The sequence below is a fragment of the Artemia sp. Qi Xiang Cuo genome, chromosome 3, assembly GCF_049724085.1.
Source record: "Artemia sp. Qi Xiang Cuo chromosome 3, ASM4972408v1, whole genome shotgun sequence".
Classification (NCBI taxonomy): Eukaryota; Metazoa; Arthropoda; class Branchiopoda; order Anostraca; family Artemiidae; genus Artemia; species Artemia sp. Qi Xiang Cuo.
In genome coordinates, this window is record NC_142796.1 from 65,961,945 (window position 1) to 65,980,277 (window position 18,333).

The 18,333-nt window shown below is 36.4% G+C and overlaps 1 protein-coding gene across 2 annotated transcripts in view; it reads left to right on the plus strand.

Annotated features, from left to right (window-relative positions):
- Positions 1-18,333, plus strand: part of LOC148954423 (putative RNA-binding protein Luc7-like 2) — an 87,068-nt gene that overhangs the window by 36,612 nt on the left and 32,123 nt on the right. The window contains exons 1-2 of one of the 2 annotated variants that reach the window (XM_089086486.1): positions 8,538-8,632; positions 10,696-10,778. In XM_089086486.1, coding sequence (XP_088942612.1) covers positions 10,764-10,778 — 15 coding nt within the window. In that variant the 5' untranslated portion in view covers positions 8,538-8,632; positions 10,696-10,763. Of the gene's footprint in view, positions 1-8,537; positions 8,633-10,695; positions 10,779-18,333 lie in introns of those variants that run through there. The other variant, XM_089086488.1, reaches the window with a different exon arrangement.

The following is an 18,333-nucleotide window of genomic DNA, read 5'->3' on the forward strand; positions in this document are numbered from 1 at the left end:
CCCCCTGGATATCAAATCTCTCCTCATCTCTGATTTTAACATTAATAGTTGGTTGGGGGCTTGACGTTTCACCAGCTTAGGGTAGAGCGATGGATTCAAGTTGGTGAAATCCATCCGCGAGCTGATGTGCCCCCCATTTTCTAAATCACCCAATAAATCTTCAGGCCCATTTACTTTTAACAGCAGAGAATCTGTGTCCACATCGTAAACTTGAACCTCCATCTCTCGGGGCCTTTGCACCTTGCACACATTTTAAAAGCATGATAACATGAGCTTTTTTGAGATTTATAGTACTGAACTACTACCCGCTATATTCTTGTTCAGAACCACAGTTCTCTTTTTCCTGTGTAGAAGAACCATGCCAGCCTCTATGCTCGTGAATGATGTAAAATGGGGGTCGGCACTAATTCCTGTACACTGTAGAGGGTCAGTCAGGACTTCGCAGCGAGATCTGTTGCGTACGCCTTCACACATTTTGCCAAAAGCTGAATTTAGAATAAGCTTGCACAATTCCTTCTCTACCTTTTAATTTGCCTTAGAACGTTTATCGACAAAAGTATCAATAAACTTTTTCAAATAAGGTTTCTGATTGAACTGCAGGACCCTATGTATTTTGGTGATTTTGAAACCGTTGTTCACCATCCAGTGCAAAAGCACATGGTGAACAGCGATATTCTCTTTAGGGTCCAAATCAGTAATCAGTTTTTGTTTAGAGGGAGTCCAATGCATCCCCATATCCTCAAGCAATGATCGATTGTAGGGGCTCAGCGAGTCCCTGGTCACTGGTCGATTGATATAGGGAAAAACAAAATCTTTGACAGAGTCATGAAGCGCCAGCGGAATGTGACCGTCAATTTCAAAGAACCATCCCTGTGGCCCGTTGTCCTCAACTGTGTTAATGTCGGGGAACTCACAAGGAATCTCAAGCCATTGATATTTCCCACACGGTAAATAGTAGTGGGACAGTGCCGAGAGGCGCAACGAGTTTATGTCCAAGAACACTGCTTTCGACTTTACACCAATGCTGTGCCCACTCGGATCGGTAGACAATATCTGGTCCCAAACAAAATCATACCCTCTACTCATTAAAAGTTCTTCAAAAAGTTGCTGGTCTATATCGGGGAGACGGCCTCTTTCCTCCCTGCTATTTTTTAAAATTAAATCCATCACTAAATGGGGTATAGAAAAATAATATCCTATATCTAACCCGAACTCTGAATAGATCTGGTCTGTGTTCTTACAGACTATATTCAACAGAGTAAGAACGTCACTGGCCAAGTACAGTCTACAATAATCCCACCCATTTTTACAACTCCCCTTAGCCCACACCTTCTTGGCAAACTCATAATCCACGACTGTGCAGTCACTGTTGGTCAGTTAGTTGTAAGATGTCTCAATTAAGGGTATGGGCACTTCATTTAAGCATACGTCCGAGCATCAATACTCAGCGGAAGAGATACCGGGTCATGTTGACAATTCATTAATTTCACTGTCTGATCTACGCTGTTTAGCCAAGATGACGCTACCAAAAGTGTTAATGTTCTGCACATCATTTTGTTATCTTAAGGACTTGGGAAAAAACTAAAGGAATCTAAAAACCTAATTTCATTCCAGCACGTACATCCATTATCCACTACCTGCCATTTCAGTTCGAGAAGCAATAACTTCTCAGCTGATTTGGGAATACTGTTATAGGTAAATGAATTATTTACCCATGGATTATCTACTCCCCCTCCCTTCCTGTGCATACGTGCCAGTGGTGGGAAAATAAATTTTAAGTCATAATTACAGTTGTGAATAAAAACAGGGATGAAAAACTGCTGGCTAACATTTAAATTACACGATTGATGCACAACCCCCCTAAAATTACTACCCCCCGATGATATTTCCTGCCACAAATGATCATGGTGTCTGACTTTCCCCCTCCCCCCTCTTTTCACTTTAGTCCCCTTATCCTCCTCTACAAACTCCCCCTTACAAACCCAACTTTTTTTTTTATTTTTAATCGCGAGACGATCCTCTGCAGACAGCACCATTGGATAATGCGTATTTCTCAAACGAGAAATAGCGCCATTAGCCGTGCCAATCAGTTTAGTCAATGCCTTGACCATGCACTCGTCTCCCTCATCCAATGTCTCAACTATTTCTAACAGTTGCATGGTGTTAGAATTGTCTCTTTGCGCAAGAGCATCGGACACTGCAATGGCCGGGTGTTCTTTGATACGGTTTGGATATTGAGGATCATTCACCTCCACCAACTTAGCTTCAGAGTCTAAAGATATTTTGTTGCATTGGAGGAGGGTATTCTGGAAATTTTTGAAGCTTAAAATGGCCCTATCCCGTGAAACCATTTCCACTGTCTGATAGCCATGCTGTCTACAATGCTTCATGTGACCCCGTAGTTTTATATCACTACGGAATTGTGACAGGCATGTTGGGCAGTAGAAACGTACCCCTAGATCCTTACCACCCCCCAGAACTCTACTAATGTCACATTAGTAGAACTCTACTAATGGGTTAAAATGACCGATTGTATTCGGTTGACTAGGCGGTGTGTATAGCAACCAAACCTAGTGTTTAACCAAATCAACTGACGGGCCCCTTACGGGGAATACCACCCCCTTCTTTTTAGAACGAGTTCCATCTTTAAATTCTGTTTCGTATTGTACCACAGTAACGCCGATATTTAAATGGGCATTGGCCCTTTCAAAAATGACAATGGATCGTAGTGTTACTTGGTATTTCCCCTCTAAGCATGAGAAATCTACAACTGAGAAATCGGCCTCTTCCATCCCATGCATAGCCCAGTGATCTAAATTCGTCTTGGTTGCGACATCTGCTAGAGGCAGAAAGGCTGACATGAGGAAAGCATACTTGAAACAGCTTTAACCTGTTTCAAAACAGATCTTCTGGACACCGCGACAACCTACTAGATCTGGATTATATTTAAAAACTACTGACCCCTCAGACCCTGCCCCCCTCTTAAAACAAGAGCCTTCCTAAATTTACATATATTAACATTTAAATTTTCAATAAGTAAAACTACAGATCAGTTCCCATGTTTGTTATAGTTCTCTAGATGAGCTATAATTTGTCCTACCCACTCACTAAAAACTCCCTAAAAATTTTATAAATTTTTATAAATTACGCGCATCTCGGAATGTATATAATGATAATAAACCTCGCTTTTCCCCTCATTAAAATAAAAAACCTTTAAAAAAATATACACTTTATTTTAATCCCTACCCCCCCCCCACAACTGAATCTGTTTCTCCAGCAGTGCACGACTTTTTTCTACATAGGCATGCACTATTTATAATGGGTCAAAAGCTAATTTTCCCCCCATAAGTGAATTAAAGGGATCCCCAAACGTTGCAGTGAAAACAACTATATTATTGAAAATTGTATTGGATAATTGAAAATCGGGGAAAGATGTACCCCCTCCCCCAAGTTGTTCAAAAATATTCGGAATCTGTTCCACTTCATCCGCTTGAGGTAGGTAATCAGTGGGGGGAGGGTTCCCTGTAAAATCATTTAATAGCTGTAAAGTATTTGGGCTCAAGTCTACCTGCTCAACTGTACTAGATTCTACATTAAAAAAATCATTTAAATACTCATCGATATTAAAAGGTACTTTAATGATATCGTCCCATGTTTCGTTGTCCTGAAACTCCACTGGTGGTTCCTCCCCTTCTTCACTGGACGGTGAATATGGGACCAATGCACCAACCTATAAATGAAAAATAGCTTATTTTCAATGTGTCATCCCTACTGTTAAAATTTGGATTATTATTGCTTAAAAGCATTTAGTTAATTCAACTTAAGATAATCTAAAACACCGCTTTACGTAGAAGTTTTTTTTTTTTTTTTTTTTTGTGGCGCATCCTGCGGCGCATCCCTGCGGCGCATCCCTGTGGCGCTTCTCGGACCTGTATTGCAACCCATGGCACACCTCCACAGCACTTCCCAGTCCCCTTTACATAATGCCCTTCAAAAGTTGAAATATTTCTCTAATTCTATATTTCTAATTCTCGCGCTAATGTTCCAGGATTGAACCGTTAACTCGCTTTCCCCTCACTAAAATCTCTGGCACGATAGAAATATTCAGTGCAAATTAGGACACTGATGTGTGACAAAGGGAATAATCTCTCTTAAAACTATGTGAACGGAATAGAGTTTCAAAGACGGTGAGCATTAGCAGTAATTGACTGCACTTTTTAAGCGACCAAAAAGATTCGAGGGCAGCTATGCCCCCCCCCCTTTTCAGCAATGTCATAAATAGCAATTATTATTTTTGGGGGTATAACTTGTTTCGCTCTTACCTAGAATTCCAATTTCCTAATTTTGCAAACAATTCACAGCTAATTTTCTTGGCCAAACAACAGAATTATGTTAAAAGCATTGAAAGCCTAGACTTGACGGTTTAACCACTAATGATAGAACAAAACAGGAAAAGGGGTGAAACAGATCTATTTATATGCTTGTACGGAGCTTTAAGCCATAGATTAAAACAAGATAATATTCAATTGTGAATGGAATAGTATTTTGAGTTTCAATGGTATCTAAAGTATATGAGATATCGAAGCGATAGCAACAGAGAAAAGAGCGGTTTCTTTGCTAAAAAATACATTTAGATATGTAATAGAGGTTAATATCTCGCTGAGATAAGTTTATATTGGGATTGAAAAAGACTAAAACATTGGAAGAAATAGATAGGTAGGAAAAAAATGCTTACATTTGCATAATCCGTCTGGGCTTGGGTGCCCGAAGGACCAGGTAGTGCATGTTGGAGGGTAACCTCCTGACCTAGCGTCGATGGGGCAGCTATTAGAGGACCAAGGAGAGCGGATGTGCAAGCGATGTCATTAATTGCTTTTACAGGAGCTGTGACTTGTGCAGCCGGGGCAGGGGTTGGTACAGACGGCTGCACTTGGGCAGGCAGCGTGGAGCTAGAGGGTTTTGGCCAGCGACCATAGTGCATGACAGTAGCCTTCCATTCTCCTTTGGGTTTTCGAGTTGGCTGTATTGTTGCCTTTGCAGATGGAGCTTGGGCCGACAACACTTGTTTTTGGGTTGGGCCAGCATACTTAATAATGGATGGTCTCAGTTGGGGGGCTGCCTCGTCATCTCTTGGTTTTTTACTTGGAGATGGGGTGCATTCTTCGCTATATGCGTTATCCCAAGCTCTCTTCGATGAAGGGACTGTCAATTCTTCATGATTTGCCTTAAAGAAGAGAAAAAAATTAACATTAAATAATGTCCCCCTTTATTTTAAATAATGAAAATTATTGACCATAATTTTGTCTAGAAAAGCATTTATCGCACAGAAGTAAAAATTTAGAAACTTTATAAGCCCAAGAATCAGAGGGAGGCTTTAAATTAGATCGTTAGCTCACAACTTATAGGCCTAAATTAGCAAACATAGGTTAAAATGTACACATAATATAAGCTTCTTTCAACTCCCAATGTGCTAGCCATGCACACTATGTTTTCGTTTTACAACGAAGCTGTTAGAATTGAAGGCATCGACACCCTCCCTTTTAATTAATTTAATTTACTGTAAAGCTTTTAGAAGCGATGTATTGCCCCCCTTCCTTTTACGTAATTTACTTTACAACAAAGCTGTTAAAAGCGATTTATTACCTCCCTCCCTTTTACGTAATTTACTTTACAGCGAAGCTGTTAGAAGCGATATATTGCCCCCCCCCCTTTTACATAATGTCCTAAATATATTGTTAGCAATTATTTTGTTTAGAATGCACTTCACTTCTCCAAAATAGTGCATCACATATTATTGCCTAAAATCGTTTTAATTTGACATGAAAAACAAACCCTTTGGCTAGACCGATATCGTGAACACACAGGAAAAGGGTGACAAAGTAATTATAATCTTGCGCGGAGAGCTTATGTCAAAACATAGCGGCTTAATAACAATAGCGACGGATGTCACAGAGAAAGGCTAAATTTAACGAAAAGGTATTTCTTTTTGCGGTGGTTAGGTTTTGAGGGTAAAAGAATATTTTTACTTTTTGCATTGAGTATAAAGATTGTATGGTTTGTTGGGGGGGGGGATTTAGCTGGAAATATAGAAGGACGGAATTTATCGAAAAGGTATTTCTATTTGCGAGAATTATACTTGTAAAAACAGTGTGGAGGGGGGGGGTTGAGAGTAAAAGAATATATTTACGTTTTCTAGTGACTATAAAGATTGCATGGTTTGTGGGGGGGGGGATTTAGTTGGAAAATAAAAAACTGGAATTTATCGAAAAGGTATTTCTATTTGTGAGAATTTGGAATTGTAAGACAATGGGGGGGGGGGTGAGGGTAAAAGAATATATTTTATGTTTTGCATTGAGTATAAAGATTGTATGGTTTGTGGGGGGGGGGGATTTAGCTGGAAATATAGAGGGAAGGAATTTATCGAAAAGGTATTTCTTTTTGCGAGAATTTGGGATTGTAAGACAATGGGGGAGGGGGGAGGATATTGTTAGACCCTAATTTGAAAATTAACTTGTTTCTCTACTTTCATACAGGTTGTGTAGGCCTAGCTTAATTATTGTCTGAAACTGTTTTAATTTTGACGGAAGAATAGTTCCGTTGACCGCGTTTGTAAACCGGAAAGGGTGTCAGCTAATAATAGGCTTCGTGCTGGAGATTATGTCAAAACAGAACGGGATTTTCATTAAAATTGACAGAAGTCAGCAGACACTTTAGCTGAATATACTGGAGGGTGACCAAGGAAAATAAAAAGTGGAATTTAACGAAAAGGTATTTCTATTGGCAAGAATTATACTTGTAAAAACAGTGTGGGGGGGGGGGGTTAGGGTAAAAAGAATATATTTTACGTTTTCCATTGACTATAAAGATTGTATGGTTTGGGTGGGGGGTTTGGGGGTAAAGGAATATATTTACGTTTTAGCTGAATATACTGGAGGGTGTCCAAGGAAAATTCGCTTGAAAATAAAAATGCACTTACATGGTAAATTGTGGCTGCCAAGGCCTCAAGCTCATTAATTATGTCAATTGTTCTATCCATTGTGTCACAATACTTTCCGATAAATGAATCACATTGCATGCCCGTTATATACGAAATCTCAAGGTCAAATTGTTATGTAAACAAAGCCCTCTGATTGACTTAGAAGGGGGATCTAACTGTTTCCTGGAAACACATAACATTTGGCTCGGAAACAACAACAAATACTGTTTCCCGGAAACTCATAACATTTGGCTTCAACAACAAATATTGGAAACACGCGATCTCCCGGAAACTCATAACATCTGCATCGAAAAACAACAAGAAGGAAGTGTCATTAACTGTTCCCCGGAAACTCATAACACCTGCATCGAACAACAACAAGAAGGGAGTGACAAAGTTCCTGTTTTTCCATTCTCACTGACAAAATCCATAAAAACATGCATAAATTGACCAACACACATAACCATCCATGAATTATGTAAAAAAAAGTTGTAGGTGGCAGCAGGGTGTTCTCGTGGGGCTGGTACCCCCCCTTCTACTAGCCCATTCTTCAGAACCATACTTGGTTGCTGTCATCACTGTAGCTTCTAATGTTCCAATCTTGGCTCACATACTTATCTTCCTATTCATCCAAAGTTTTTTCACCTTTGAAAAAACACTCTGGGCCTTGGCTGTTCTAGATTTAACATCTTCACTGCACCTAACATCTTTACTTAGGTAAGTGGAGTTGTCCTCTAGATTGATCTTCTTGTTACTCAACATTGCCTCTTCACCTTCCCTTATTCCCAGTCTTAGTGACCTAGTCTACTTACCATTGATTTTCAACCTATTCTTGCACCCTGAACCCTCAAAACCTCCAAAATATCATTCATTTTGCTAAAAAAATTTATCTAGGATACTTAAATCATCAGCAGAATATAAGTCTGGGAAAATTTTACATCCCCGGTTGATTCTGTGTCCTCCCATTGTCTTTGCTGTGCTTCTTAGAACAAAGCCCATCAAAATTACCCATTGGAATAGGGACACAATGTCCAGGGTTCGCTTATTTCAGCTGGGTTAGCTGTTTGTGAATTATTTACTTATACTGAGGCGATATCACAATATTTTGGATTTGTATTGCTGCATTCAATGGGAGGGGGAATGATGTAAAGATTATCAGACTTAAATATTGTTCCTAACTAATTAGGAGTTCACATTTTGCTCTGGAACCTTGAATTGGATATAATATTAGAGATGATGACCACTAACTCCTCTAGCTTGTGTTCCAATTCCAAAAGCCCCAAAATAGACAATGGTTTGAGATTTATAGATTTGATTGTGGGTATGCCACTGTGGTATATATTGAGTCTTGGCATATCAGCTTTCCTTTGAAAAAAGAAAGGGGAGAATATAGTCATTTTTTTGGGGACGGGGTACCCCTTCATTTTTCCATGGGTGGTAGGTGCACTTGCCTTATTATTAATGTTCTGACTAAAAATAATTGTATGCGTCTAGTAGACCTGTTAATTTGGCTTTTCTCATACATTTGCTATTCATTCTATTATTTATTTAATTATTCTAGGTGATTCAAGCAGGTCAAAAGTGAAGTTCTCAGATGTCCAAGTTTGCAAGAGCTTTCTACTGCATTGCTGCCCTCATGAAATTCTTCAGGCAACAGTAAGCGTTTCAGTAGAAACTTTTTTCATATCTTAGTCAACCTAGATTGCATTGTATATTATTTAGTTGATTGATTATCTCAAGTTTATACAGTTATGTGTTCAGCATTGCCTCAAAAATTTATAATTAATGTCTGTTCTTCTATGATTTTAGCGTTCTTTTCTCTGTGAAAAGACTAAGTTTCAGGACTATGAGAAATACATGACAATTGTTTTTGTTTGTTTGTTATTTGTTTTTATCAATTGTTAATTGTTTTATTTGTTGTTATTTGTTTTAAAAGGTTTAAATGAATTAATGCCTAAAGTCATAATGTAATATAAGAGAACATATCTGTGTGTGTTTTAGATGTAAAGAAATATGTTTTCTGGGTTGTATATGCTATGGGGGCTGTTGAACAAGGGCTAGGAATTTTATTGATTTTCTTTTTGTTTCACAGTAACTTTTCATAAAAAAATTCTCTGCTTGTTTTTAAAAAAAAAGAAAGCGAATATTTTGAAAGATAATGTAGTTAAGCAACGTAGTTGTTTATTACCTGTAGTATTCATTTTAAAGTGTACTTTAGGTTTAGCTGATTTTTTTTTGTAAAATTTATATCATTTTGTTAATTGTCACATTTAATTTGTAATTTTGGTAGCTATCACATTTAACTGGTTGTAAATTTTCACATCCAAACCAAAATAAGTAATAAACAACCAAATTGCCAATCCTTTCTTATCAGCACAAGTTGGTCAACTTTTTTTTTTATGTACTATTATTGTCATCAATCGCGGTTTTAGGCCTCATAATCTGGGGAGGTGGGGCAAGATACCTTAATAGGAGTGTAAAGATATAGAATAAAAGGAATTTAATGTCAGGTGTAAAAAAAAACTGGGGGGACAGCTGCCCCCTCCTGCCGAGACATGGAACCGTCACTGATTATCATAAGTTTTATTGATTTTTTTCTGATCAATTGCAAATTTTTCAGACTGATTTTGTTGATTTTTGGCCAACCTTGTAAAATATTTTTGCTGTTTTTTTGTATATATATATATATATATATATATATATATATATATATATATATATATTTGCCATTGTTTGCCATTGCCATTGTTTTAGCAATAGTAGTAGAAATTTTTGCATATGTTTCTGCAAAGGAAAACATGCTGAAAATGAATGAAAAAGTTAACTATCAATTTTAACCAACTAAACGAAGTCAGAATTAAAGATGCTTTTTAATAACATTAAGTAGATTTAGGTTTAAAATATAAGGTAAGAGTTTGATTGTTTTAGTAATTATTTTGGTCTGTGTACAACATGTGATCACCCATTTTGAGAAATCCCTATCACCTTGGATTAGGTGATACTAAATCAAACATTTCTTATGAATAATACCTCCTCTTATGCCTCCTCTGTGTGAGTGATATCACGAACTTTAGAAATATATTTAACATAAAACTCGTTTAGGAGTATTAAATATTTAGATTGTGTCAATTTATCTCTTAAGATTATTATATGTCCTTATTTAATGTAAACGCTAAGCATGAAGTCAAGCGAATTGATTACAAAAAAAGAGACTTAGTTTCTCTTTTGAGCTTATCCAACATTTGTCTTAAATTCTAATGCTACTAAAAAAAAAAAAAAATGCCAAAAATAATATAATTTCACTTGAATAAATGCCTGTCATCAAACTCCTTGTTAAATCAGACATTATTTAATGGCATAAATTTTAGACTTTAGTTATTGATTAACTTTATGATGCTTATCCTGTAAGGGGGTCCCCACTTGCTTTTTTTCTGATATCAGAGACTGGAGCTCAAAATGATTTGCTTTAGTGGTGAAGAAAGGAGTTCTAGTCTAGTTGTTCAGTTAGGTGTTAATTATTTGTTTGGCTATATGTATTTTAAGTCCTAGCTGTTTTTCCATCTTTTTTTTAAATCCTTTTTTTTAACTTTTTTTTTTAATCCTTTTTTTTAACTTTTTTTTAACTTGCTGCATAAAATGTAAATTGGGACGTAGCTATATCAATTAGACACTGTTCTTGTGTTTAGAATAAATTTTAAGTGTTATATTTTTTATGGAAGATTCGGATTGGCGAAAACAATGAAGAGTTCATGTCAAATTTTTTGTGACCCATCACCTTCGTGAGTGAATGTTTGCCTTTTCTGTAAGTAGGCTAATGGCGGTGGTGCGTTGCCATTTTTAATTATACAATCGTTATTTACTACTACTTTTTTTTGCTGTTATAATTATTAAGTTTAAGCTGGGTTGCACCTTCAACTACTATAATTAAACAATTAAGTAAGACTGAGAGTCCAAGTATAAATTTAGAAAAATGTCATTATATTTGTATTTGTGGCTTTGCTGTATGTATTTATGGCTCTGTCTGCACGTGAAAATTTTTCAAAAAGACGTGGTAAGGGGACAGGCACCTCGTTTTGTTATGACTTTGTATCCAGGGTTGCCATAAAAAGTTAAGTAGGTAGAATGTACTGGTCGAATCATCATAGGGAAAAACCCCATTTGTCGAATTTCTGTCTCATAGAAATAGTGTTAATAGTTTTCCACTCTTTACAAGATTCTTAAAAAAAATCACTGTATAGGGTATCCCCAATAAGCATAGATTAATCCATTGATTAGGAAAATCGCTTGAAACTTCTCAAAACCTAATTGAAACTAGGTACCATGGAATTGCTACTTGTATGTTCTTGATTCAAGTAGTGCATTTAAAGAGATTAATCCATAGGAGTCAGATCATGGTTAGGTAAAAGCCAGTTTAGTCATATCTTCTGGAATCTAGTGTATCTGGTGGGTGGGGTGGGGCTGCAGATGTTGTTTTAAATACATACTAGGAGTTAGAGATGTTGCTATTTTCTTTTTGAACCTTCCCACTCTCTTGTTTTAACCAGAGATGCTGCAATGCAGGGGCGGAGAATGTATCAGTCTATTCAAATAATGCATTGGGTCAACAACTATCTCGTATCTTTTTTCCACTTTGACAGACTAAAGCCCAGTGATTCGCGACGCTGTCGATGGTGGTCTTCGTAAAAATGGTGCCCATCTATGTGCCACCCAGTGGTCTGATAAGGTGCTTGGTGGTGTCCTGACCTTGCCTTAGGCAGTAACGTTTTTTGTTTAGAAAATTGCAAAAGCCGGAAAGTTCACATTGAGATGATGCTCTCAGAAGAAAGAATTCTTCTTTAGAGATCAATTGTCAAAGATTAATGTTCATAATAGTAACATTATTTATATAAAAATATTTGTAAAATGTTTATAGATCTTCCGTTTTTCCTTACGCGAATATTAATTTTGCAACACTTCACATAATGAATTGGAAATTTTTGGTTAAATGTGCAAGTAGTTAACTGTAGTGGAAATGAAATTCCTAATTTCAATCTTTGCGGAAAAAAACCTATTGCCAAAATTTAAAGTGCAATTAAACAAAATATTTGTAAATATTCCCTTTTTAACGGATTATTTTGATAGATTTTTTTCCAAAAAAAAAGGGAATGGGAGAACATGGTATTAAATAGGAAGGTAAGTGTCATCTGGACATAGGTTATGCAGACAATTTGTGTGTCCAAAAAAAATATTAGCAAAAAAAAATTTTCATTTTTTACGTAGTTTCTAGAATTAAGGGTGCAAGAATATGTTTGTAAATTAATATTTAAGAAGACTAAGTCGCTTAGACTAGGAGTAATTGAGAGTTTAGAGGTGTTGTTAGGTAGCAAGAAAATCAATCAAGTGGATTAGTTGTAAAAAAAATCTGGTGAAAATCTACAAAGCAGAATAATCATGGTACAGGGCCTTTTTTGCAGTCGAAAAAGTTTATAGGAATAGGAGGAAAATCTGTGCACTAAGATTAGAATGTTGGAAGCCACTGTAATCACCATGGTCAACTATAGCTCTGAAACGTGGGGGTTTCAAAGGCTAAGAAAAATTTCTTATTAAATGCTTGTTCGAGTGAGGGTATGTAAAAATAAGAAACTGTACGAAAAACCCGGCTTCGTCCCATTTTATAGGCTATATTGAAAGTAAGGTTAAAATACCTAGGTCATGTTTTATGGAGGAAGGATGACAAATTACCAGAAATTGTGTTTTTGGGCCAAACGAAAACTGGGTCGTCCCAAATGTGATGCGAAGAGTTTGTATTAAAGATTTAAAGAGAATTCGAGCTTTATGGAGGGGGTAAGGAGGAAGTTTTGAATAAATCAATTTGGAGAAGAAGCATTTGCAAATGTTTTGCAATTCGCAGAGGCTGATCGGTGCTAAACTGAGTTCTTAATGTGGGCTGTGGTAGATAGACCCAGCTTAGATAATGCACAGATAAAACATCTAGGCCCGCTGAACTCTCTCGGAGGAATTGTGTGAGGTAGCTTAAAGCTGGATTTCCGCTAGATAAGTCCTCTTTTTTAATAGCCCTTTAATATTTAGTACTTTTGTCTTTCAAGAAATCTTTTTGACCATAAAGTATTCCAAAAATAAGGAGGGACAACATACCTGAGGACTAAATGTTGCCATATTATTGCACTTGGAGAGTAGAAACAGAGATGTTGTTTTCTCTGCATAGAAAAATTGATAGAAGTTGGATGAAGATTACAAAAATATTCCAACATTTCTATTCAAGTATACAATTAGTTACTTCACCTAGTTCAGGGGTTGTTTTTGGAATCACAAGTATTGACTTTTCCTCTTTTTGCCCTAAGCGCTTGGGAAACTGCCTGGAGAGTAACCTCAAACTAGTCTATGAGAGGGGAAGAGCAATTAACGCCATCTTGCTTATCAGGAAAAAAAAATATTAATCTAATTATAAAAGCTCAAATCCATATATATATATATATATATATATATATATATATATATATATATATATAGATTTTTTTTTAGATCTATATTTTAACGTTTGCATTCGGCAGAAAAATCAACTTTGCCAAAAAGATAGCAAAATAAATAAACGTGTAGATAAATTTTTTTAACTAGCATATGTTTTGCAGACTAAGTATTTTTATCCAGAAAAGGGTGAACATAAAATAACCTGTTTGTATCTAAGAATTTTAGGTTGAATTCAATTGTTTTTTTGTTTTTTTTGTAACTTTTCTTTATTATTGTAGTTCTCCTGGGTAGCACTGTAGTGTGAGCAGTGCTTGTGGTTTTTACTTTCTAATGGATTACATGTTAAAGCGCTCGAAATTCCTCTCTTATCAATTTACCGTAGTCTTTGGTGAGCCTTCAAGATTTGTTTGAGACCTCATACTAAACGAATAGGTCTAATAGCGGGTCCGCTCTCTATAGAAATCATGTAGACCATGTGGTGCGTGCAAAGCGTTCTGGGGTTTGTGCCAGGTTTGGCGGAACTGTGCGGCACACGTGGCATTCCGAGATGTACACCATGTGGTGCGTGCGAAGCGTTCTGGGGTTTGTGCCAGGTTTGGCGGAACTGTGCGGCACACGTGGCACTCCGAGATGTACACCATGTGGCGCGTGCGAAGCGTTCTTGGGTTTGTGCCAGGTTTGGCGGAACTGCGGCACACTTGGCATTCCGAGATGTACACCATGTGGCTCGTGCGTAGCGTTCTTGGGTTTGTGCCAGGTTTGGCGGAACTGCGGCACACGTGGCATTCCGAGATGTACACCATGTGGCACGTGCAGAGCGTTCTGGGGTTTGTGCCAGGTTTGGCGGAACTGTGCGGCACACGTGGCATTCCGAGATGTACACCAGGTGGTGGGAAGTCAGCGCCTCCTTGTTTAAAATTTGTCTTAATCTTTTACAAAGTCAATATAGAAATAGCTTGTGTGAGAAGCAGGGAATAAGGTGATCGAAAATTAGGACTTTTAAAGCTAGACGTACTTGAAAAAAAAACTGCTGTTAGTTCATGATTTTTCTTCATTTATTTATTTATTTTTATGTAAATACTAAGTGTTCCTGTACCAAAAATGTCTTGAACTTATTGTTTTTGGTATATCTAAACACAGAACGATTTCTAATTTCCTTCAGAATCAAGGAAAAGGGACAGTACAGGTAGAAACGCATTTTTACCGTCATTGAGGGTAAGTCTGTGAATCGTTTTTTGTTCTTTTTTCCTTCTTCTCTTTATGGACAATAAAAAAAGGATCGAAAATATTTTTTAAGAAATACGTATAATACTAAGCCTTTTTTTTAAAGACAGTTTAAAAGTATATCGTGTATTATAAGCCCGAGGTTAACTAAATAGCTTTCTATTATTTGCTTTAATAACGTCAGGGAGTTAAATTGTACTTGTTGTTTGGCTCAAGAACTAAAAACATAGGATGTTTGGTTTGGTTTTATATGTTGAATTATAAAATGTAATCAAAATTCTTCCGTTGATCGCTATTTCGTCTAATGTTTTTTGTTTTTTTTAAACTTTTTCGTCTGGAACTTCAAAAATAGGTTAAAACAACGTTAAAAAATGATTGAACAGAAACTGGAGATGTTGCATATAAAATTGCATTTTAAGCAACATAAAGGGGACCTAATTTCCACTGAAATTACGGGAAAACGAATTTAAAAAATTCGTTTCGAAGAGTCTGGTTTTTATTTTTAAAAGCATTGGCAGAAAAAAGTGAATCCAGGTAAAAAAAAAAAATAATCAAGATTCCTGGAAGGCTTTTTCCCAGGAAAAAATTGCTGGAAGATTCCAGCAATTTTTTATTTCTCATTGTTATAATTATAAAAGAGAAAATGTTTAACATTTATTTTGTTTTCAGGAAAACCCCTCACCCTCCCAACTCCTTTTCCTCAAAAGTACTTGAAAGTTCAACTTCATCCCCAAGCTGTTCCCGATATATTGCAGATATGCTATTTCACTAACCTAACACACCTAGCGCCTTTGGATTTAGCTCTTTCCCCTCCCATCTGACGTCATCCAGCTGACTTCTTTAGATTGGCTTTAATGAGTCGCCCATTGTTATGATCTGTGATCATTGTTGTAGTAAAAAAAACCTTCACCATCGGTAAATTTGAGCTTTAAAGCACTTTTGCCAAAAAAAAAATTGTCACACCAAATTATTTCAATATACTGATCCGATAAATAGTAGTTCCAAAATTTTGGTTGAATTTTGATGGAAAATTCCCTCAAATCCGATTCGCAATGATATTTAGCTGATACCGAAAATTACCTGACTCTGAAGTTTAGCTAAGGTTAGGCTCATTCACAAGAAGATTTTTCTGACGGTAAATATTCACAATATGGTTAAATAGCTCTATAGTTTTTTCTATACAGCTAAGTATTGACAGTTACGGGTTCTCATTGGCTTCTCTTCGCTAAATTCATGAGCGAAACTCCAGCATTTTTATTGGGGGGGGGGGCAAGAAGGGTCCATATCTGGATAGTCAAAGGGCATGGGATGTATAATATTTTTTTCTCCACATTATTGGGGGGGGGGCAACTGCCCCCTTGCCATCCCCAAATGGCGCCCCTGGCTAAATTCCAATAAAGCTAAAAATAAATAAAAATTCCGTGATGGCTCATACTAGCTCTGTAGAATTGCTGAATATTATTATGAAAGGGTCTTGTATCTTGTGATAAGGCCCATTCACAATCATAACTTAATCATACTGGGGTTTAGCTTGTTCTAATTTGAGCCAACCAGATTTTTCGTAAAATGTTTTGATTGGCTCAAATTACCGCTGGCTAATGCCGGGTATTAGTAAAATGCCATTGAGAGTCGGCCTTCAAATATATCTCGATGTTTGCAAAATCTCAATTTGAATGAGCCTTTATTATTTTGGCCTATATGTCAAATTGGAATATCCTAATTAGTTTTAGAGTAGTATATTATAATGATTTATTGTCATCACTGTTCTTTTCATATTTATATATTATCATGGATTTATTTGGTAAGCTTTAGGTACAGATGAAAGCCATATTTAATCAAGTCATGGTTTTTCGATTTAGTCAAAGGTTTCTGGAAGCTGTATGGTGAGTCTGGAAAACTGATATATTATTAATGTATTTCCCTCTTATTATGGTGAATTGATGCCTAACTCCGTTTAAATTGTAAGTACATAAGCCATCTTTGACCCCGATTTCCCTTGACTTTTCTCCTATATGTAATCCAGCTGTTGAGAGAAGATTGTGTAATCAAATTTGTTATCGCATTTATTTCTCCTTTTCGTGGGAAGAATAGTTAAGGCGTATTTTTTTTAAGGAAAGGTGTTTCTTGACTCATTTTAACACGCCAAAAATTAGAATGCCGGTGTATAATGGGGCTTCATTTTAGTAAATAATTATAGAATTGCGCCGGTCAATCTTTGAGTCTGATTTGCTGAAACATTTCTTATTCAGGACATAGAGCAGTACCTACGGTTGGTGGTGCTTGTACATTATTAATTACAACGCCCCCCTCCCGACTCAAATATTAAGCGAAAAAGCCGGATCAAAGAGAAAAATTCGATCAAAATGAGCAAATGAGCCCTCAAATCTAGTATGTTTGTCCCGTCGAGTGGAGGGATAAATTTGCAATGAAAATCCTTGTAGATTCAATTTTAGAAAAACCCAATTAATCAGTCAGCTTTTTATATTGAGCTGCATTTTATTTGGAAATATTTTTAAACAAGAATTGTAAAATAAAAAGTAAATATAATCAGAAGCTAGAGGAATTTGGGTTAAAAAAAGAAATTATTAAAATGAGAAAATCGAATTAAAAATAAAACAGTAGAATATATTCCATCGCTGTTTCATACTGTAAAAAAAGAACTGATAATAAAAAAAAAATAACGAATGAAACAAATGAGGATAATTTCATGTAACTAGGAGGAAAATCTGAGGGATTTATGTTGTACATGCTGTTTTCAATAAGCCATAATTTTCATTGCTTTCGAGCAACAAAATCGGCCTAAATCTAAAAAAGAAGAATATATTTCTGGTATAAGAAAGTTTCAATGGGAGGGTTTAATAATTCTTCTTCTAGAAATACAGATGGGGATCCTTATATTTCGTAATTCGGCTTGTTCATTGTGTTTTAGTCAGACTCGCACTGTGTTGAAGTTTCAAAGACTCAATTAATATGGAAAATGAACAAGAGACGTAATTCGAGTATACTTCTGAGAAAATAAATTATTAACGTCTCTAGTGTTACCCAGCAAAATTACAAAATTAACCGGGAAAGAATTACAATACTAGTTGTCTCTTTTATGCTTTGAATTTACAGAGGGCTGAAGGAAAAAAGACCAATTTTTTCCAACACGACAAAATAGACAGATTTTTGTTTTTTTTTCTCTACCATATGTTTTGTACATTAACCTAGCCCTAAATCTAGTTCAAAAAATTGTTATGTTGGCTATGAATAAACTTACGCCTATATTTGTTATTTAGATTTTAGTGAACTGAAATACAATTTTCTTACCTTTTGTAATTCTGTTGGGTACCGTTGCACTGTCAGTGGTGCTAGTGGTATTGGTTAATATTGAAAGATGCGGTACCTTAAGATTATTTTGCGATCCTCAGTGTCGGTCCCAGGGAACTAGCAATCATCGGGAGCTGTCGAGGATCCGTAGTTTGACTCTGCAAATTTGATTGGAAAAGACAATTGATTTTTTCCTCCTTTTTGTTGGCATGCTTGTAACCAAAGCGGTTAGCACCACAGGAAACTCCCAGAGCGGCCAAATTGCTTAAATTACAATTCCTTTGAGCTGATTTTGTGGCGTTTTCTTTACACTTTCTGTTGGTATAAGTTTCTTTAATTCTGAATGTCTCTGTCTC